Source organism: Xenopus tropicalis, chromosome 2 (assembly GCF_000004195.4).
Source record: "Xenopus tropicalis strain Nigerian chromosome 2, UCB_Xtro_10.0, whole genome shotgun sequence".
NCBI classification, from domain to species: Eukaryota; Metazoa; Chordata; class Amphibia; order Anura; family Pipidae; genus Xenopus; species Xenopus tropicalis.
This window is the reverse complement of record NC_030678.2, coordinates 63,296,887-63,319,818: the sequence shown is the minus strand read 5'-3', so window position 1 is coordinate 63,319,818 and position 22,932 is coordinate 63,296,887. Positions and strand designations below refer to the sequence as shown.

At 41.6% G+C, this 22,932-nt stretch overlaps 2 protein-coding genes across 2 annotated transcripts in view; one reads left to right on the top strand and one right to left on the bottom strand.

The window, feature by feature from the left end:
* The window catches only part of celsr2 (cadherin EGF LAG seven-pass G-type receptor 2), a 61,330-nt gene extending 57,524 nt beyond the window's left edge, over positions 1 to 3,806 (top strand). Inside the window, exon 36 of the mRNA XM_002932136.5 lies at positions 3,587 to 3,806. Within this exon, the coding sequence (XP_002932182.2) occupies positions 3,587 to 3,608 (22 nt within the window). The 3' untranslated portion in view covers positions 3,609 to 3,806. The remainder of the gene's footprint in view (positions 1 to 3,586) is intronic.
* Positions 3,807 to 19,751: 15,945 nt separating this feature from the next.
* Positions 19,752 to 22,664, bottom strand: ppil1 (peptidylprolyl isomerase like 1). The gene is given in 4 exon segments (NM_001005007.1): positions 19,752 to 20,733; positions 20,826 to 20,894; positions 22,199 to 22,353; positions 22,551 to 22,664. Coding segments are annotated over 4 exon segments (501 nt in total). The 5' UTR covers positions 22,607 to 22,664; the 3' UTR covers positions 19,752 to 20,512.
* Between the last annotated feature and the right edge of the window lie 268 nt (positions 22,665 to 22,932).

Sequence of the window (22,932 nt, the reverse complement as noted above, 5' to 3'; positions counted from 1 at the left end):
ACATTGTCTTTTCCAGGTATATGCACTGTGGTAAAGTTCTGCCAGATGTGCTTCTGCAAATTCCATAATTGGCTCTACTTCTGGTCCCACCTTGCTTTCTTATGTAGGCCACAGAAGAAACGTTGTCGGATCTTATTTTGACATAAGATGAGTCTATAATATCTGAAAAAGCCCTTAGGGTTTCGATGACTGCCCTTATCTCCAAGACATTTGAGGGTATATCTCCTGGAGAAAAACCCCAATGACCTTGTACTGAGAACCCTGAACAGTGAGTTCCCCATCCTAAGGCTGAAGCATTGGTATGAATTTCTTCCCAGTGTGGCAAAGAAAACCCATTTGGTAACTTTTCTTCTTCTTGCCACCAGTTCAGGCTTTCCCTTATGGCTTTTGGCAGGAAAATTCTCTTAGAGTCCAGACCCCTGCTCTTGTCCCAATGACATAGAAAATGGTGTTGGGCAGCTCTTATCCTCCACCTGGCCCATTTGACCAGGCCTATGTAAGAGGTCATCAGACCCAACAACCTCATCATGACCCTCCCTGTCACCTCCTTTTGGTGAGACACCCGAAACATTTCCCTCCTGATCTTTACTACTCTGTCCTGAGTCAAGGAGATCTTGTTGTTCCTGGTATCTATCCAAGCCCCCAGGTAGGCCAAGGCTTGTGTTGGATTGAGCTGGCTCTTGGAATAATTTATTATCCAACCTACTTCTGCAAGCTTGGTTAAAGCTAGATCCCGGTACGCACAGCTCTGGGTCTGAGAACGTGTAACTATGAGTAAATCGTCTAGATAGTGTGAAATCTCCAGCCCCTCCTGCCTCAGCAATGCTATAACTATGACCAGAACCTTGGAGAATGTTCTCGGAGAGGTTGAGAGGCCAAAGGGGAGGCAGGTAAACTGAAGGTGCTGATCTCTCCAAGCGAACCTTAGAAACCGCTGATGTTCTGGAGCTACCGGGACATGCAGGTATGCGTCTTTCAGGTTGACTGTCGACTAACCAGTCGCCATGATTGACAACTGATTTGATGGTGCTCAGTGATTCCATCTTGAAAGGTTGAACTTTTATATGCTTGTTTAAGCGTCTCAGATCCAAGATGGGGCATAACTCCCTTGAACTTTTGGTGACTAATAATAGTGGAGAATAAAAGCTTGATATCTCTGCTGCCTAGGCACAGGCATGACTGCCCTCTTCACTAGGAGCTAGTGAACATACTCCTCCATAACTTGTTGACCCTCCAGGGACTGAGGAACAGCTTTTTGCACAAATACATGATGGAGGGACTTTGTGAAAAACTCTATCTTGTAGCCCCTGGGGATAACCTCCAAAACCCAAGCAGCTTGCGTTATACCTGCCCAGGCCTCCCGGAATTGAGAAAGTCTTGCTCCCACTTTGAGAGCCTGGACAGGCTGCATCTCATGCTGACTTAGGCTGGGACTTGGGAGATCTACCTCCCTTAATCTTCCGGCCTCTAAACAGACATGACTGGCCCGATCTCCAATTTGAGTAACAAAAGGTGTCCTTTCTTTGTCCAGACGGTCTACTTTCTTCTCTCTGTCTGCTGAAGAATCTCTCCGATTAAGACCTTCTATACGTTTCCTTAAACCGCTTATTTTGAGGCAAAAAGGAAGATTTACCCCCTGTGGACTTGGAGATGATATCATCTAACCATTTACCAAATAGCCTACCACCTTCATATGGCAGTCTGCATAAGGTATTCTTCAACGCATTATCAGCGTACTAATTTTTAAGCCACAATGCATGTCTGGTAGAAATAGATAGGGCTGTGGAGCGGACGACCAACTTAGTAGCATCCACTGCTGCCTCCAAAGAGAATCCAGCTGCAAGCTTAAGATCAGCTAGAGTATCCCTCAAAGTCTGGCGTGACGCATGTGAATCTAAGGCCTGTTCCATATTCTCTATCCAGATAGACATTGCCTTGGATACAGATACCAAAGCCACTGAAGACCTGTACAAAGCCCCAGATGCCAAAACAACCTTCTGAGGTCAGTCTCCATGCTCCTATCCATGGGATGCTTCAAAGCTGACGCGTCGTCAATGGGCAAGGCCGTCTTCCCTGAAAGACACGCTACTGGAGCATCTACAACAGGAAGACCTTCCCACTTACTCGAATCCTCTTTGGAAAAGGGATACAACTTGGCAAATTTACTTTCAGTAGGTGCTTTTTTAGTAGTCTTTTGCCACTCCGCCTCTATCATAGACTCAATCTCTTTATGAACAGGAAAACATGATTTCTTCTTTTTGTTGAAGAGAGCGGAAGAAGTCTCAGAATCCTTAGTATAATGCAAATATAAGGTCTGCCTGACAGCTTTAATAAGAGGGGAGACTAGCTTGTAGTCAAACCCATAAGAATTCTCATCCTCAGATAATTAAATGGGTTCAAATTCATCCTTCGTGGATGAGGCAGAACTATAATCCTCCTCCTCCTTGCTAGTTGATGGTCTCACTCTTTTAGAGGTAGAAGCCTGCTTAATACCCTCTGCGACTGCCTCTTTGATCCACAGGAGGACCTCTTTAGATGCGGTTTCTCCCTTAGTCGAGTCCCCAGCCTCAGATGCAATGGAAGGAGCTTTACTGGGTATGATCTCAGGACAAGGAGAATCAGGCTTAAAATACAGTCCTTGCAAAATTTCTTATCTTGAATAGCTGGCTCAAAGCAGGTCAGACAGGCTCTTAACGAACTGGATTCAGAATCCTCCATACTTTGAGACATTCTAAATGGAAGTACAAAGGCAAGTAAGTATCACCACATATCCTTCTGTCTCTCTCTCTCCCTCTCTCTTTTCATTATTTACCTGAGGAAGGGGCTTACAACACTCCGGCACAAGCGGAACGCGGCTCCTGCAACTCAGCGTGGCACTGACACAACCACAGACGCCTCCTTAAAACATAGGGAGTGACGTCACACTAAGCGCCGCAAAATACAGTTTGCCCTAGGAACATGCAAAAGGGCGGAAAAAACGCTAACCGTCCCTGGGCGCATCAGCTCTACCTTCCCTGCCACACAAGGGACCTGTAGCGAGACAGTCCTCTGGAGGCTGAGCAGCGCGGCATCGAGCGGGGAGGGAGAGAGAGAGAGAGACGAACTCCCCGCCCAGTAATCCAATCACTGACAGAAGTTAAAAAAGACACAGGTGAGGGGTGGAGCAGACCTTTATCGGAGGGACGGGCAGAACTTCCTTTTGTAAGTATCGCTGGGTGGAATGCTACCCAAGTGTTTAGATGCTACAAGGGTGTTGGCCAGGAAAGTAATTCATGTATATGTTTAAATATTAGAAAATCTGCACACAAAAAAATAAAATGCATTGTGATATGCTATTTTAATTGTATTAAATTTTGTAAAGCTAAACTGCCCCTATAAAAAAAAGATAAGAAGTGAAATACTGAAAAAACAACTGAAATAAACTGATTGAATATTATGTGTAATGTGATGTGGGTAGTAGATATATTAGGTGAGTTGAGTTGAAGGGCATGCAGAGAAGAATTGAGAATGTATTAAATATCTGAATCATATTGCTTATTATCTTTTTACCTCTCTCCATCACTTTTCCCAAATCCCTTTATTTTAGGAGCGACGAGACATCCATCTGAACTAAGCAATGAAAGAATTACTGAATGTCAGATTTGAAGCCATGTTGTTAATGACTTTATTTTTTATTACTGCTGGACATATGTGACTGTAGAAGAGAAAAAGCTCATTCTACATAGTTTTTGCACCAAGTTGTAAATATGAAGGTGTTTGTATGGAAATACAATAAAAATGTATTTTTTGTGTTTTTATTAAAATGATTTTGCCTGTTTCTTTTTAAACCATGACTAAACTGTCTATAGCCATAATGGGACCTCAGCATTAAACCTGACTACACTACAGTAAGAAATGCACTATAAAACACAGTACTTGTAAGTTACATTGCAACCAATTTTTCTCTGTTTTATGAACTGCTTATGGAAAACATGTACCATATGTTTTTATATTTGCAACTTTTAGTTGTTTTATTAAAGAGAATGTCAAGAGATGTAAACAGTAAATGGAAGACAATCAAATAATTTTTATGTACCCAGTAAATCTGTTTCAGTGTCCTCCCTTAGGCTGATGCCACACGTGGCGTTTTTACGCTGCGTTTTTTCTCAGCCTAAAAACGCCGCACAAGCCACACATGGCGTTTTTCAGCCTAGAACTGGTGACGTAAGCAAATCCCGTTGCCATGGTGCTAATTGTGTGAAATAGCAAAAAACGCTGCGTATTTCTGCTAGGTCTGGCAGCTGCCTTTGCGTATACATAGGAATAGCTTGCTTTGCAAGTACTGGCGTATTTCAGCCTACGCTTGAAAAATCCGTGCTAAGGCGTTTTCTAGCGTATTTACGCTTTGTGTGGTTTGCTTCGCGTCTTTTCAAGTTATTTCTATGGATGATGATATCAGGCGTTTTTCAGCCGCCGAGAGAATTAGAAAATACGCAGCGTAAAAACGCCACGTGTGGCATCAGCCTTATAGACATATATATGGCTAGCTCTAAAGAGCTCCCCTTAAAGGAATAGTTCAGTGTAAAAAAATAAATTGGGTAAAATAGATAGACTGAGCAAAATTATAATAATAATAAATGTTTTAAAAATAATTAGCCAAAAATTTATTCTATAAAGGCTGGAGTGAGCAGATGTCTAACATAATTGCCAGAACAATACTTCCTCCTTTACAGCTCTCTATGCTGTTAGCAGTCAGTAACCAATCAGTGACTTGAGGGAGGGCATATTTGAAATAACTGTTCAGTTAGTTTGCTTTTGACCAGCTTGATTACAAACTAACTGAACAGTTATGTGGTTAGATAGCTGCCCATTATGTTTTATTTGTTTATTGGATTGAAAGCAGTGTACTTTTTCAAGCACGGCCCCCTGATGTAATTACAGGTCAACCCGACATTCAGGAAGTTTGTTGGTGAATCTCACCCTCTCAGATTTTTAGTTCCACTTAATATATTATTTCTAGTGCATTAGTTTTTAGTTTAAATGTTTTAGATGTGTCCAAATTAACCTGTAGATCAAATGTTGAAAAAGTAACAATTTCCCCCCGCCCTCTCCATGCCAAAATGCATTGGGTATGGCTCCCCCCTCTCTCCAATCAAGAGCCCACCCACTAAGTCAATAAATTAGCAGGTACCACCTTCCCCAGGCATATTTTTTGGGATCTTTTCTTTCTCCAGTTTCTTTGTAGGAGCTGGTTTTGTTGTTGACTAGGATAATAACAGAGGCTTGCAGAGGGTGTACCGTGGCCTACATCATATTTTTAGATATGTGAAATCTGCCCGTGGTCACCCTGTCCCCTGATCCAGCGATCTGAGCTTCTGAGGGAGTTTCCTCCATTTTTTTGGGGACAGGCGGGGATAGTGGTAGCAAAGTTGCAGATGGAATGCAGTTCGGGTGCATACATAGGTCAGAGGGGGAGTGTTGCTTTGCGTCACTCTGCAGTGGACAAATGTGAATCAGCACCATCTTTGTGGGGCCATCTAGCACAGCATTACCAACGTGGGGATCACGATATAGAAAGTTCCTGCTTAGCTGTGGATTAGGATGAATCTTCTTGGCTGTCTGTCAAATAGTGAGATCTAAAGCTGGCCATACACGGGCAGATCCGCTCGCTTGGCGATGTCGCCAAGCGAGCGGATCTTCACCCAATATCCCCACCTACGGGGCCCTGGGGCCAAACGATCGGATTACATTTGCGGCCATGGGGCAGTCATGGGGCAGTCCTGTGGGCAGGGCCGCCATCAGGGGTTACAGGGGGGACAATTGTCCCGGGCCCGGTGATTTTTGTCCCTACTGTCAGCGCCTAAAGCGGAGCGCTTTAACATTACTCACTCTGTGCTGCTGCCCCATTCCCGAGTGGCCCAGCCCACCTCCAACCCGATTGGCCCAGCCAGCCCAGATTGGCCCAGCCTGAAATGGCCAGCCCACCCCCAGCCTGGATTGGTCCAGTCCTCCCCCAACCTGATTGGCCCAGCCCCAGGCCAGATTGGCCTGCATGCTTCCCCCACCCGGATTGGCCCAGCCTTCCCCAAACCTGATTGGTCTAGATCAGTGCTGTCCAACTGGCGGCCCGCAACCCCCCTCTGTGTTGCCCCCCACCTGTCTGGCTGCTTTGATGGCTTACTCTTGTGTAAGCTTTAAATGGTATCAGTACTGTGATTAACTGCCCCCTGCATGGTTCTCGCCTCAGATTCAGGCTGTAAACCCTCTGTATTGTTTAAAAATGTAATCCCCCTGTACTGTTCACACCTTTTAATCTCTGCATTGTTCCCCCCCTGCAGTGTTCACACCTCAGGCTCAGGCTGTAATCACCCACACTGTTCCCCTGTTCACACCTCAGGAGCAGTAGAAACCCACAAATAATCCCTTCACCCTACAAAAAGAAGATATACTTAGGTGGTACTGCAATTAAAAAGTTTTTTTAATATATAGTTAATGTGCAGACTGTAGGAGCAATGCCAGCATTGTGTCACTGTATGCTTGCCTGTGTGTGCCATACAGCATAGGGCAAGCAAAATATGGCACACACAGGCAGGGTAGGGCAAGCAGAGTATGGCACACACAGGCAGGGTAGGGCAGGCAGAGTATGGCACACACAGGCAGGGTAGGGCAGGCAGAGTATGGCACACACAGACAGGGTAGGGCAGGCAGAGTATGGCACACACAGACAGGGTAGGGCAGGCAGAGTATGGCACACACAAGCCAAGTATGGCACAAACCAGCCAAGAATTGCACACACAGTCAAAGTATGGCACACGCAGGCAGGGTAGGGAAGGCAGAGTATGGCACACACAGGCAGGGTAGGGCAGGCAGAGTATGGCACACACAGGCAGGGTAGGGAAGGCAGAGTATGGCACACACAGGCAGGGTAGGGAAGGCAGAGTATGGCAGGTTTTTGCTGGACTACAACCATTAATATGGGTATGGTCATGTGATAACACGGGTGAGGTTTCAAGTGGGTGCAGTTTCAAAAAGGGGAGTGGTCAAAACTGGCTTCCATTATCGGCCCTCCACCATGTAGGTCGGAAAAATTCCGGCCCTCTGTACCACAGAAGTTGGACAGCACTGGTCTAGATTGTCCCTAGCCCAGATTGGCCTGCATGCTTCCTCCAGTCTGGATTGGCCCAGCCTGCCCCCAACCTGGATTGGCCCAGCTCCCTAATAGAGAACAGGATGAAAAAACAAGGCACAGGTAAGAAAAAGTGTTGGGGAGAATAATAGTGTGAATGGGGAGAGTGAAGAGAAACAGAAAGGGACAGACATGTATATAGAAAAGATCAGGGGCAGGCCAAGCCGACCGGGCACCCTAGGCAACTAATCTCTGACCCCCCCCCCCCAATTAAAATACTGACTTATTAGCACGTTCATTATTATTACTGTTTTTATTAACTACTACTGACTAGTTATTGGGCCCCACAGCAAGATCATTGGGCCCCTAAACTTACGCAGTTTACGCAACTTATGCGAAAACGTAACCTCCATATCAAGCAATGACAGCACAGAGCAGGGGCAGGTAGGTGGGAAGGGGTTAAACTTAGGGCAAACTCCACTGAACCCCAATAAACTGAATGACTTATTGGCACATTAATTAATGGAACTCTTTAGGCTAATGCCACACGTAGCGTATAGTGCATATTTTCGGCAAGCCGAAAAATGCTTGCCAAGAATACGCTCCACACGCTTAAAACTCCCCCTACCTGTGCCTGCACCTGAATGAATTGAATATGCTCAGGTGCAGGTACATGTAGCTGATATCCACCTAAAAAAGCAAGAAAATGCAGAGTCTCACGTTTTTAGCCGGATATCGTCTATGCAGGCACAGGTAGGGGGGAGTTTTAAGCGTATGGAGCGTATTCTTGGGGGGGTCAAACAACCCTTTCACAGGGGCCGCCTAAGACCATCAGAAAATACATATTTCCGATGGTCTTAGGAAAAATTTTATGGTTGGGGGTCACCACATCATGAGGAACTGTATTAAAGGGTCATGGCATTAGGAAGGTTGAGAACCACTGTTATAGAGTAACATCAGCTGTTTATATTGCACACAAAGGGGCAAGGCCAAAATGCGCTTGTGTTAATGGGGGGGCCCCATATAAATAACCTGTGCGGGGCCCAGCATTTCTGATGGCGGCCCTGCCTGTGGGTCCTAGAAGTCTGTCCGTTGGGAAAAATGGATCCATTTGAGCTGCTTCCTGCTGGTTCAGGGATTCTTTTAAGTCTTCTTTTCTAGTGTCATGAGATTTTCTAGATCAAAGAAGAGGATGTTCCTGAGTCTAGGGAGTCTACCCCATCTAAAGGGGTTGTATGCATGGGTTGTTTGGATTCACCCCGGCCAGATAAAAAATGGTGCCAGTCCTGCCTTTCAGCTGTGGTTGGTTCACCTGCATGCTCAAACTCAGGCATCTAAGCCTGGATTAAAGGGGCAGTGCAGGCCTCCAGACGAAGATGTTTCAGGTATAGGATATTCGGATTTGGCTTCTTCAGATTCAGAGGAGGGAGAGGAAGATCTTCATTCTTCCTTTGATTTTGCCTTGGTCCTGACTTTAATTAAGGCAATGAGACCCTCTTTAGTGTTGCAGAAGGAGGCCAGTCCATCCACGTCTTCTTCATTCCTTTTCAAGTCCAACACATCCTTTTTTCCTCTTCACCAGAATGTAGCAGATCTTGTTAAGTTGGAATGGGAGGTTGTTTCCAAGCTTAATTCCATGCAGTCATGATTTAACAGATTATATGCTTTTAAGGAAGAGAAAGGGGAATCTCCCCAAGGTGGATGCACTGGTGTTGAATTTATCTAAGAGCACCTTGCTTCTGATTGAGGACCAGGCAACATTAAAGCAGCTGATTGACAGAAGACTTGATTCTGATCTCAAGAAAGCTTTCATGAATCATTGTCAGTGGATAAAGTTGTCTAAAGTGGATTTAGCTCCGAGAAATGACAGTGATAGGGTTGATATCTTAGAAGGCCTGAAAGAGTTGAAGCTTGGGTTAGCCTTTCTGGTCAACTCTGCAGTGGGTCAAATACAATTGGCCTTTAGGTCTTTGTCACTCAGCATACAAGTTTGCCCTCTGCTCCCTGCCTTTTCAAGGTCATGTTCTTTTTGGCAAAAAGCTGGTGGAGTTAGTATTGAAGGCATCAGATGGCAAGAGGCAGAGATGAATCAGACAGATCTGATAGTTGGAAAGGAGATCAGTCAGGTTATTTTATGCCAGTCCAAGGGAAGATCTTTGACAGTTCATGAAAACAGTTGTGAAGTTGTTAGTCCCCAAGGGCCTGCAACAGGATGAAGATTGCTTCTGTTTTGAACCATCTGAGAATCATCCATTCAAGACAAAAAATGGAGATTTAATTGGTGTTTTTCCAAGTTCCCTCAGGTTTGTCATTTCAGGATGGAATTGCTGGAAGCAATAAAGTCAGCAATAGGCCGGGAGACTGGATGTGTTCATTAGACATCAAAGATCATATCCCAGTGTTTCTTTAGGATCAAAAGTTTCTTTTTTAGTTCAGGTGTGTGCCATTCAGCCTGTCTACAGCACCAAGTTTTTGTTTTTAAATACTGACTCAGGCCATTGAACACAGGCATTTGACATTAAACTTCCTCCAGTCTCATGTCTGAGTGATGAATTTTCAGAAGTCAATGTGTTTCATCCCAGAAGATAAAGTATTTGGAAGCCCTTATAGATCCCCAAGCAGGGAAGATTGATTTGTCCAGGAGAGGGCAGGAGGCCCTGTCGAGTGTTGCAAGGTAAGTGTCTGTGGCCACCAGTGGTCCAGTCAGGCTTTTTCTGAGAATGATTGTAAAGATGACTTTTGGCAATTGGGTTGTTGCCTTGGGCTCATTGGGAGCAGAGCTAGGCTAGCAAATAGCTCAAGGTTTGTGAATTTGTGTCTAATCAGACATACTGTCAAATGTCTTGGAGGGCTAAGGGCAGTTCAGACGTGCCACTTTTTCAGAATCAGTTGAAAGGAGTGAGGTTAAAGATCAGATCTGACAACATCACAGCAGTATCCTATATCAGAAGACAAGGAAGGACAAGAAGCAGCTCTATTCTCTGGGAGGTGGAAACTCTATTTCAGTAGACACAGGAATACCATGGGGCACAGAACCATAGTCTGCTATTTTTATTTCAAGAGTACTGGATTTTTTACAGACAGCCCTCGATAGGGGTCTGTCAGCACCCTCAAAACCTGCTATTTTAGCTTTTCAGGTTCCAGAACATCAGCTAAAGTGTGCTCAACCAGAAGTCAAGCGGCATCATGAGCAGCTAAATCGGACGTACAACTGAAGTCATCTGCAGGGGAGCTTCTTGGTCTCAGCCTAATATTCATCTCGCATTATAAACTAGATGTAAGATCTGCAAGTGTTCTCAGTTTGGTTCTAAGGTTTTAAAGTCAGCCTCTAAGGCAGGGGTCCCCAACCTTTCTTACTTGTGACCCCCCGGTCAAATGTAAAATGACTTGGAGAGCAACACAAGCATCATAAAAGTTGGAGGTGCCAAATAAGGGCTAAGATTGGCTATTAGATAGCCTTTATGCACACTATCAGCTCACATGAGGCTTTATTTGGTAGTAAATCTTGTTTTTATCCAAAACTTGCCACCAAGTCAGGAATAACTACCTGGTTTGGAGGCACTGAGAGCACCATGTTGCTCATGAGCCACTGGTTGGGGATCACTGCTCTAAGGCTTACTGAGGTCATTAAAGAAGTTATCTTGGCATAAAATTGTGTTGTGATTATTGCCCACCCACAGGGACAGAGAGATTACTGAGTCCCAATGAGTTTTGACATGGAGACAGCCAGAAAAAGAGAACATTGAGTCATGCTTGTGACTTTTCCTGGTCCTCTCCATGTCAGGGTTCCCACCCAGGAGTGTTGGGAGTAAGAACTTGTTACTAGAAGCCTGGGAAATGTGGTACCTGCTAATTTTTTTATTTAGTGGGTGGGTTTATGATTAAAGAGAGGAAGGAGCCATGCCCCTTGAGTTTTGACATGAAAGGAAAATATGTTTCTCTGAACAGGCTGGCACCTACTGGACCAGAGTGGAAAAGATACTACTTTAAACATTTATTTATTCTGAAGTGTTCACAATATAGTGGACAAATGATTCATACATAAAAAACAAACAGCAGTTGCAAGGCACTTTGCAGTGTAAATAGATCTTTACTATCGGTATAAGAAAAGTTAGTCCCAAGCCCCATACAGGACGAAATAGCTTCTTAATTACTAAGAAGGGAAATGAAGGGATTTTTTTTTTTTTTACTTATGTACTAGACAACCTAATGGTATATATCAGGGGTGGCCAGACTTTTTTTGCTCGCGATCGACCAGACCGATGCGGAAGTGCGGCATGAATGTGTACCTACTTGATGCAGCCTATGTACGTAAACATGCAGCACTTCCGCATCCCCAGCTTGATCGCGGTCCACCAGAAATACACTGGGGATCGACTGGTGAACCGTGATCGACGTATTGGCCACCCCTGGTATATATAGTTACATAGGGATGGAAACAGAACATCAAGTACCACCCTTCCAAGTAAACCCAGCACACACAACCTATACTTACCAATCTATACACTCACATACATAAATGATATATACAAACATTAATACTAACTGTAGATATTAGTATCACAGTAGCCTTGGATACTATGCTTGTTTAAGAACTCATCCAGGCCCCTCTTAAAGGCATTAACAGAATCTGCCATAGTAACATCACTAGGAAGGGCATTCCACAGCCTCACTGCCCTCACTGTGAAAAACCACCTACGCTGCTTCAAATGGAAACTCCATTCCTATAATCTAAAGGGGTGGCCTCTGGTGCGTTGATTGTTTTTATGGGAAAAAAGAACATCCCCTATCTGCCTATAATCCCCTCTAATGTACTTGTACAGAGTAATCATGTCCCCTCGCAAGCGCCTCTTTTCCAGATAAAACAACCCCAACCTCGACAGTCTAACCTCATATCTTAAATCTTCTATCCCCTTTACCAGTTTAGTTGCACGTCTCTGCACTCTCTCCAGCTCATTAATATCCTTCTTAAGGACTGGAGCCCAAAACTGCACTGCATACTCAAGGTGAGGCCTTAGCAGGGACATTTGGAATTGATTTGGTAAACATTTGGAATTGAATGCATCTTGTTGCACATCATTATAAGATATGCATGTATTGTAACAGTTATAAATATCTTTACATGTATATGTGACTGGACAAGATTAATTGAAATAGTTTGTGTTATATGTTTTATTAGCCTAATTAATCCTTTTTTAAATTCCCCCTAGTGGCACAATACACAAGATTTTTTTCTACACTGTGTAAGGATGTGAACAATTTAGAATAGAAGTTTTGAGCAGCATTGTTTTGACTGTGGTCCAGTTTGTAGCAGCCTGTCATTTCTGGAGGCTCAATGATTACTCCCTAAGCTAGTCAGGGCATGTGCACCTGAACCCACCAACACCTGTGGTGAGTTTGCATTTAAAATGTTTACATGGCTTCAATAAATATACATACACAAAACCTACACTGCCTTTTTACAGGCAGCACCCTCTCCAAGAGGGAATGGAGGGGGAAGACACATATATGCCCCCTACATATCCCTTAACTGGCGTGTTAGTTAGTCAGGCAAGTCCTCTTCCCCTGGGGAAGCGGATCCCTCCAGGCCCTGTTCTCACTGCCTGCCCTATATAATTTACATCGAACTATAAATGTGTATGTACTGTATACACTTATGTATCTGAATAAGCTCTGTGCTCTGCTTCGTACACGGAGTACAGACTCCTTAAGTGGAATTCAGCCTCTGGCATGAGGAGCACAGGGCAGCCTTCCCCAGGGCACAAGTGCTTATTAGCACTAAGGGGTGCACTCCAGGGAAAACAAATGAACCCTAATAAATCCCTTCTTATTTCACAATGGTGGTTGAATGCCTTCTTGCATGTTTCACCACTTTGTTGGTAAACAATTAACTTTATACGATAACTTGACTGCCCTTACATCATATGCTGATGACAAAAAATTTAGTTTCTAATTACTTGTGTCATCCTTTGGAATTAAAGTTTGTTTTATCTTGACCTTGAACATATTTGTCCATGCTGATAATGAGTTCAGCGAACATGACTTGCACTAAACATACTTTTTGCTTTTTGTTTTAATCACAAAAAATGTATGGGCAAACAGCTCCATACTGTATTAATAATTAGCTGAACAATATGTCGGAGCTAAATAAATATAATAACTACAGGTTAAGGACGCGTTATTCGGAAACCCGTTATGCAGAAAGCTCCAAATAACAGAAAGGCCATCTCCCATTGACCCCATTATATGCAAATAACTCACATTTTTTTAAAAAATCCCTTTTTCTCTGTAGTAATAGAACAGTACTTTGTACTTGACCCTCCCAACTAAGTTATAATTAATCCTTATTGGAGGAAAACCAATCCTATTAGGTTTATTTAATGTTTAAATTATTTTTAGTAGACTCAAGGTATGGATATCACCCTTCATTCATATGTGAAAGAATTATATTATATTATGTCATATTAAGACATACCCTTAAATACACATGCCTCCTCCTCTGTGGGCAGCACAGCAACCCCTAGCATATAATTACACACCTTAGGGACCATATAATGACTATTTCCAAATGCTACAAAGAGTATGGCAAACACAGGCAGCATAGGGCAGGCAGAGTATGGCACACACAGGCAGGGTAGGGCAGGCACTGTATGGCATACACAAGCAGAATAGGGCAGACAGAGTATGACACACACAGACAGTATTACAAATATAAATAGGTGCAATTTTCAGTGTATGCTCCTCACTTCAGATACCTCGTGTCCCAGGTCAAATACAGTTCAATAAAGCACTCCTAAGTGCCCTCTTCTGCTTTAGACTCAGACAGTACTCTGCCTGCACTATGCTGCCTGTATGTGCCATACTCTGCCTGCTCTATGCTGCGTGTATGTGCCAAATTGTGAACAATTTGGGGCCTTACAATCTGAGGTGTGAACAATGTGGGGCTTACAGGTGTAAACAATACAGGGATTTACAGCCTGAATCTGAGGCGTGAACAATGCACAATGCCAGTTAATCTCAGTACTGATACCATTTTTAGTAGATTCTGAAATAATTGCATGATTAAGTTTCTAATACCAGGCTTTTGGTTCAACTGATTCTGTCTTAGGGTTAAATCAATCCAGGGAGTGCATAGACAGGGTTGCTGACCTCTAGGCCTTCACAGACAGGTGTTGAGCTGTGAATTGGACAGCCATCTTTGATTTTTTTACAGGAGTTTCCACCAAGAAGAGAGAGATAGAAACAAGCAGCATGGAAGCACTGGCAAAAAAGTTTGTGTTATTTTGCCTGTGCACGTGTATGTGAGTTCATGCTTTAAATCTATAATTTCTGTAGTGTTCTTACCAGCATGTAGGGAGAATTTAATTGGGCAAAGGGTTGGACTTGATGGTCACATGTTTTTTTTTTTTTAACCTCAATTACTATGTCCATCAAGAACGGCTTGTCTTCCAAAAAGGTGTAGTCAATAATTTCATGTTACCAATTCTGTTATAACAAGTGCTTATAAGTAGGCCATCTAAAAAGTTAGTGTGAATTCAGGGTTCTGTTGTATTTATTTTAATCTAATTTCATTTTTGTCTGTACCTCCTGCTAGACATGTTAAAGATATGCTTGGCTAAAAATATTTTCATTTACTGTATATACTCGAGTATAAGCCTAATTTTACTGGAACTGGAAAAACTTATTGACTCGAGTATAAGCCTAGGGTGGGAAAAGCAGCCGCTACTGCTAAGTTTCAATACTCAAATAAATAACAGATAAATAAATAATAGATAACTTTAGGGAAAGAAAAATGCTACAGCAGCAGACAAAAGTAAGTTTGGGAAGGCTAAGGAAGCTGCCATACTAATTATCAAGTACCAGTATCAGTTCACGTGAGGGGGGTGTCCTCAGTGGACCCCAGTGTACAAGTCCCACCACAGTACTACAATAGTAGTTACTAGGGCAAAATAATTCTTGATGCTGGACTTAGTACAAATTAAATTTTTTTAAATAACAAGTTATTTGACTACTTACTGATTCTGGCTCATTGTGCAGATACACTGTAGGCATTTAACCCACCCTATCATTAGTACTGTTTTTTTGTAATTAAATAAATTGGCAATTGTGTCATAGTCCGCCCACGGGGGGGGGGGGGAAGTGCGTAAGAAGTGCGTTACATCTGCACATTGCGCCAGAGTCAGCATGGAGCAGCAATTAGTTTTAAAATACCACTGTTACACCATACTTAAAGTTTTAATTTTAAGGTGAACTGGCCCGTTCTGGTCTGTTTTGTACTGCCCAGGAGTCTGTATTGTAAAGAGCAAACAGACAGGTTAAAAATATTTACAGCTTTAGTTTTATAGTTGCTGCCCTCATTTCCCCATACACAAGCATTGCAGTGTGTAAAAGACTACCCAGGAGTGGATTAACCCTCCATGTTCCAACCACTGATCACAGCAAGACTGGCCTACTAGAGGATGACCCAATGGGGCTCTGCCTAGGACACTTCCCATTAGCCTTTTGTTATTTTAGCCATAGAACTATATAACACCTAGAACATTCACCATAATCAACAACTAGTTCTTGTGTGAGTGGCCCCTGGATACACCCATGTGACTGCTACATTTATCACCAGTGAATCAAATAATGACTCTAAATAATTTAGTCCATCAAAACAAGCGCCTGACCTTTCCGTAAAAATAAACATTCTCCCTATCATAACAACTTGCTCAACGTGACGCAGCTAATAAAGTTCCCCTTATTCACTGTCACAGGTTTTCTGTAACTAGGCCAAAAAAAATAGGCCACACAGAAAAAACAAGTGAAAAATAGTTTGTAAGTTTATAAATGCTTGGCCCCTGCCCCTGGTCTGCTGGTCTATAGGCATTGTGTAGCCACATGGGCAGCAACAAGTTACCTTCTGGCCTAGCAACTGGATCCTGCTAGGCTCGATGTGCAGTTGTAACGCGCTTCTTGTATATGGAGATTGTTAAAAACCTGCAACAGTATTTATTTCAGTGGCATATAAAATAAATAAATATTGCCTTATTATTTTTAAGGCATTGGATAATTAGCCTCATTTGTGCTACATGCAGTTCAGGCATCTTTTTTTTTTTTTTTTAACCAAAAGCCCAACTTTTATAGCAAAAAGAGAGTTTTTCCTTTTAAACTGCCAGTTTAGTGTGTATGTATATATTGTATAGATTCACTAATATTGTATTTAAAAATAAAAAACCTGCTGTGAACTATTAGTATTACTATAAATAGTAACCTACAATGCTATTCACCAGAAAATTGACTGACAATGTTTCAATTAGTATAATACTAAACACACTCTACCTCAATATTAAAATCCAACATGTTTATTATACCCCCTATTAAAGTACTCCCCACGGTAAAAATCAAATGGTGGGGTAGTATGAGGGGCCCCTCTCTTGCATTCAGACCTTAGAGAGTACAAAACATGCCAAACCATATTTAGTATATCATACCCAATATTATGATTTTAGTTAGAAGAGTCTTATATATAACCCAAGGGTCACTTTGTTGTTATAAAGTTCAAGCACAGTAGAATGGTAACTCCTGGTTGCATGGAATCATACTTTGTAATGTAAACACTTGCCAAATCTTGTTGCATGTGCTGAAATACGGGCAAAATGCACCCAACAAATAGCATACAGGACTCAAGTGCAAATGTACCCAATACTTATTCTGGGGCTGTGATGATTTTTCCAAACGGAGAGATGTAAAAAATAAAGACAGATACTCCTCATTGCCAGCAACACGTATTAGCGTCCAACCCAAGTGTGGCATAATCGTTGAAAAATCTTACCATATCAGGTGGTCCCCCTTTTTATCATAGCACTTATAAGCAGTTAGTCTTGGCTGCCAATACCTTTAAGACAGTTTGAGGGCAAAAAGCAGCACATAATTCTAACCATCATAGACAGATTGCGAATCAACTTTCATTTGAAGCAGTGTAGGTGGTTATTCATAGTAAGGGTGGTGAGGGCAGTGAGGTTGTGAAATGCCTTGCCAGGTGATGTTGTGATGGCAGTTTCTGTTAATGCCTTTAAAGGAACAGTAACACCAAAAAATGAAAGTGTATAAAAGAAACTAAAATATGTGCTGCTGCCCTGCACTGGTAAAAGTTGTGTGTTTACTTCAGAAAGTCTGCTATAATTTATATAAATAAGCTGCTGTGTAGCCATGGGGGCAGCCATTCAAAGGAGAAAAGGCACAGGCACATAGCAGATAACAGATAAAACACTATTGTATTCTACAGAACTTATCTGTTATCTGCTATGTAACCTGTGCCTTTTCTCCTTTTTTCCAGCTTGAATGGCTGCCCCCAGGGCTACACAGCAGCTCATTATATAAATTATAGTAGTGTTACTGTAGCAAACACACCAGTTTTACCAGTGCATTATATTTTTATTACTTTAAAGCTCTTTCATTATTTGGTGTTACTGTTCCTTTAAGAGGGGCTGGAATGATTCTGTGAGCATACAAGGCTATTATGATACTAAAATATACAGGTAGTATTGATATTGGTATATATATATAGTCTATATATGCGAGCATATTGATAGGTTGGTAAGAGTGTGTGTCCTTTTTTTTTTTTTTGCACTGGGGTTCATTTGGAAGGGTTGAACTTTGGTCTTTATTTAACCACTTAATCAAATAACAAGAAGGCCCTACACATGGGGACAGTGAAAAACTCCAACAGTCATCTGTAGTACAACAATTTATGAGTATACTTAGTCTCCACTGGACTGCTTGCTCCCACTACTCTGCATTCGTTCACCTAGTAACGCTCAATACATGGCCTCCTCGGGAGAGAAATTGTCACAGTGCTATGTGAATTTAGCAAGGAGCTTCCACATAAAAAGAAATTGGGAGAGGAACCTGAGGTGTTTTAGCACTAGCATGGCTTTCTCAAAAAAAAAACAAAAAAAAAAAAAAAACTGATGCAGGGATTAGGATGACTGAGGGTAAGGACCACACCACCTTTTAAGTTCTTGAAGCAATCCTGCCTGCTGGAGGAAAGTATGCATTAACACATGCTGCCCTGTATTGGCGTGACTGGACTCTTAGAAAAGGATTTACCAGGTACATCACCTTTTCCTGCATCTCCAGTGAGTACAAATCCCCTTTTGCAATCTTTGACCTATGTTAATTAACGATTCCTTACCAAATGCAGGAATAGAATGCCGTGAGCCATTAAAGGGGATCTCTACTTATACTGCTTTTTCAACACATAGTAATTAAAACAATTAAATGGTTTAAAATGACTTGACAATGTAATTGCAACTCTACAGTGTTGCTGTATGGTCCCCTGCATGGCAGATTCAAGTAAGATGCCTGTGTGGATAGTGCCAAAACCTAATCCTTGGAAGAGGGCCACACTGGTGAATACAAGGGGCCAGTGTGTGAGGCATAGGGCTGCTGGTACTGGAAAGCAGCCTGTATTAAGTGTAAAAATAAATAAAAATAAATTGTTTAAAATCATCAGTGCGCTTTTCATACTACACCAGTAAACCTGTACTTGTCAAATGGCATATTCAAGGTGGAAAAGAAATGCCCATTACTACACCCCCTTCCCTTGTGCCTTTTGTAAAAGAGAAATAGAAGACAGATAATATAGGCCTGTCTTGAGCAGTAACGTGGCTTACATGCATTTTAATGATGAGGCACAGAAGAAAAATGCTATGTACACCATTAATCAAAGGGCTCTGGCACATCTGGCAAGTGCTTCTAGATTTAGAACTTGTAACCCCATATGTAATAAACAGCAATTTTCCCAGTAACTTATAGCAGCTATATCAATGATATATATGATTAGACCTGTAGTAAAAGGTCGAACCTTTTCATTCATAAACCCAATCTAAGCAAAGACAGTCCACTGTATGGAAAAAATTCATAGATTATACTATTTGTGGCCTTTTCCAAAAGCCCAGGTATAATATAATAATGTGACACTTTCCAGCAATGATGCAAAAACACACCTTATGTTAAAAACCATTTGGGTCATTTTAGTTTTTTGTATTAACTGGCCCTCATGAGGTGGAAGACTCACTGTGATCAATAATCCCCCAAACCATAATGGATAATAAATCGTTTTCAAAACTTGTCCTTTGTAAACCCTAGCAGTTCCAGTTCTTTTGGTAAACTATTTATCAAAGGGGAAGAGAGTTCACAACCCACTTCCTAGGATAAAGACCCTAGAAACCAGATATCTGCTGAAATACCAAACCTGAGAGCTGCTGCACTAAAAGTTAAATATCTCAAAAAACAAATTTAAGCCTACAGAGGGAAGGGGGGAGGGGTAAATGTCAGCTTCAGACAGCATTTATCCATTAGACCTCCAGCCCAGGGGAAGCACTGCCCCCTAAAATCAAGTTGCTGCAGAAATCCACTCTGCCACTGTGGCACATTGTAGCATGCTGAACTAAAATGTCAAATCTCAATCTGTTGCAGGAAAACTGTTAAATGCACTCAAAACCATTTTTTAAGACACTGCAACATTGGAGCTCTTAATGAGCCTTAAGGACTGACCATGAAAGTATATCTAAAATTCTAAACTTGTCAAAGCAAAACAGACTGCTACAATTAAAAAAAAAAACACAAGAAAAGCAAAAAACCTTGCCTTGACACGTTAAACTACATAAATACTAATAGATTTTTAAAACATATCAACATTGAACATATTAACCAATAGAACAGACTTCAGCATATTATATAACACACACATTTCTTATACGGCTGCCCATTTTTATTTGGCACCAGCAGCTAGATTTTATCTATAGTACTCTGCATTTACACATTACCTATAGGAACTGGAATTATTTTCTGCAATACATTGGGACATGAAGTTCCAAAAACAAGGTCTCTAATTTGGACCACCATTCGTTTAGGCTTTACTTTACTTTATTGTCACCAACTTAGATTTATGCTGTCTTACTTATTGTCAAGTAAAATGTTTTGGTTTATTATGATTTACTATGCGGAGAACTTTCTGGATAATGCATTTCCAGATAATAGATCCCCTACCTGTGCATGCAAAATATCAAGCAACATAGCTAATAACACAAAATATGCAAATCCTGCCTATCTTCCAATTGATTGCCTACCTCTAGCTCAACTTGAAGTTAGGCAGGCTTCACTTGGAAAAAGCTTTAACTAGATGGAAACGTATACATCAAATATACAGGTAAAAAAAGGGAGTGGCTTTTAGCTAAATACATAGAAAAATTGTATTGTAACTAAACTGACTGGATGCAGTCAGTTAAAAGATTAGCACATTTTAAGTTTCTAGATCAGATAAAGCACACCCATCATCTATTACAAAGGAATAGCAGGCCAGAGTTGTGCAGGCTTACACGTCACTACAGATTAGAAAATACTACTTTTATCTGCTTCCATTTAGCCAGATGGATAAGCCCGCAATATTCGAACATCATCAAGTGACCGGTCCTGAGAATCTGTTTCCACCATTCCAAGTCTGTTTAGTGTCCCTAGTCCATGACTCACACGTCCAAAAATACTGTGTTTCCCATCCAGCCACTGTGTAGGTGCCAGAGTTAAGAAAAATTGGCTCCCATTACTATCTGGACCAGCATTTGCCATTGCTAGAATGCCTGCACCTATGAAAAGAAAGAGCAGAAATCAAGACCTGTAGAATAGTGCAAGTCATACACAGAAACAGAGGATTTTAAAAAGCGCTTTAATGTCAAACCTGTAAATTTTAGGTCTGGATGGATTTCATCTTCAAATTGTTTCCCATATATAGAGGCTCCTCCCCTTCCTAACAACCAAAATAAAATAAGGATGATATATTGATCAATTTAAGCAGTTCAAGGGTGCACATAGAAGCTTTAAATCTTAAAAGAAATCATGAAAAAAGGTGATTTAAATTAAATCAAAACAACCGTTTTGACATGCATATTACAAGAAAATTAGGATAAAATAGGAATTTGTACATGCTACAGTTGTACCACCAATACAATAGCACATTTGAGAGAGGAGGGGTTATATATATTGGCTCTACCAATATATTGTGGGGTTCCCTGCTATGGGCAAAGGGTCATGAGACTTTTTGGGGTACTTTATATGCAAAGGTTCTGCTGGTCTGGTGCCAGTACTAGGTTTTCAGGCTGACAAGCACTGACACCAACAAGCAATAAAAATTATCTAACAAAAAAGTGTCCAGTATGTCCACTCCCTGACCCCCTGTGACAACTTTAAAGGACTGGATTATTACTACTATAGAGAAGTTGAACATTTAGGCTGGTCCAGTAAATTCACTATATAAAATATGGCATGTCTAGCAATATTCATTTTTAGGGTTTAATTCTCCTTTAACTAAAACCTCTCCTGTACACCTGGCAACCAATTAGGGTCTAGGATGAGCAACAGAGGACCAAGTAAATCTTACTATAATACTAAGAAGGCACTAACAATTGTCGAGTTGTCTGACCCTGACTGTAGATTATAAACAACAACAACCATGTTTGCCACCCATAATGTACCCAGATACAGGGGCATTGTTAGTTTAACTGCTAAGCTAGCATATTAAACTTCTTTTATACCATCTGAAACACGACAGTCCAGAGAAATGCATAATTAGTAATACAGGTATGGGACCGGTTATCCAGAATGCTTGGGACCTGGGGTTTTCCGGATAAGGGATCTTTCCATAATTTAAGTCTGCTAAAAATCATTTAAACATTGAATAAACCCAACAGGCTTGTTTTTCTCCAATAAGGATCAATGATACCTTAGTTAGAATCAAGTACAAGGTATTGTTTAATTATTACAGAGAAAAAGGAAATCATTTTTAAAAATTTAAATTATTTGCTTATAATGGAGTCTATGGGAGATGGCCTTTCCTTAATTGTAACTTTCTGGATAACAGGTTTCCGGATAAGGGATCCCCGTACCAATTACAGTCTTGCTTTGTTTAAATGTCGGTATATTAGGTTCTTATTGACAATGTACCGTAGCTTTGGCAGTGATATCAAAGTACCTTGTGGTGATGATGTGGCTAGTATGATTTCATAATATACAAGTCGTCAACAACCTGAAACCCCCACATATGATACAAATTACCTGTTCCAGTTGGGTCTCCTCCCTGTACCATGAAGTCTTTGATGATTCGGTGAAATTTCGTTCCATTATAATACCCTCTCCGAGCAAGCTCTGCGAAGTTTTTACACGTCATAGGAGCGTGCAGCCAATATAGCTCCACAGTAATAGTACCCATGCTAGAAAACACGAGAACAACGAAGGTTATACAGTGCTAATCTTACCTGTGGCACTCTGGCAATTTATGAATACAGCTCTCCCGGAAAGGCGGGATGATGCTGTGCGGCACAGAAACAAATGGAGGAACTAGCCTTCCTCTCCCAACCAACACATGCATTTTCAAAGAAAACTAGGACACACCGACTTATCAACTCACCTTGTCTCTAATAACACGTGCGGTGGCTGCCATGTATCGTGTGGAATTCCAGACATCTTTGATTCAACCCGCGGCAAGTTACGTAGACACGGAAGCACACGTTACGTAATTGCGTTCCACCCCTCAGTCTCATGTTTGGACCGCCTCCCACCAATGACGTCTTTATTTCTATCGCAAGCTTCGTTAAAACAACAACAAAAAAAGTAAAAAAAAACCTATCCAGCCATAGTGCCAAGGGGCACTATTATCAGTTCGCGTAGGTGGCACTGTAAAATTTTGTAGTCACTTGCTAAAGATTTTTATTGCCGCTATTTTTAAAGAGCGAACTACTGAATTATCATGAAATATGCGGCTAGAACTTTCAAGGTCAGCTAAGGTGCTA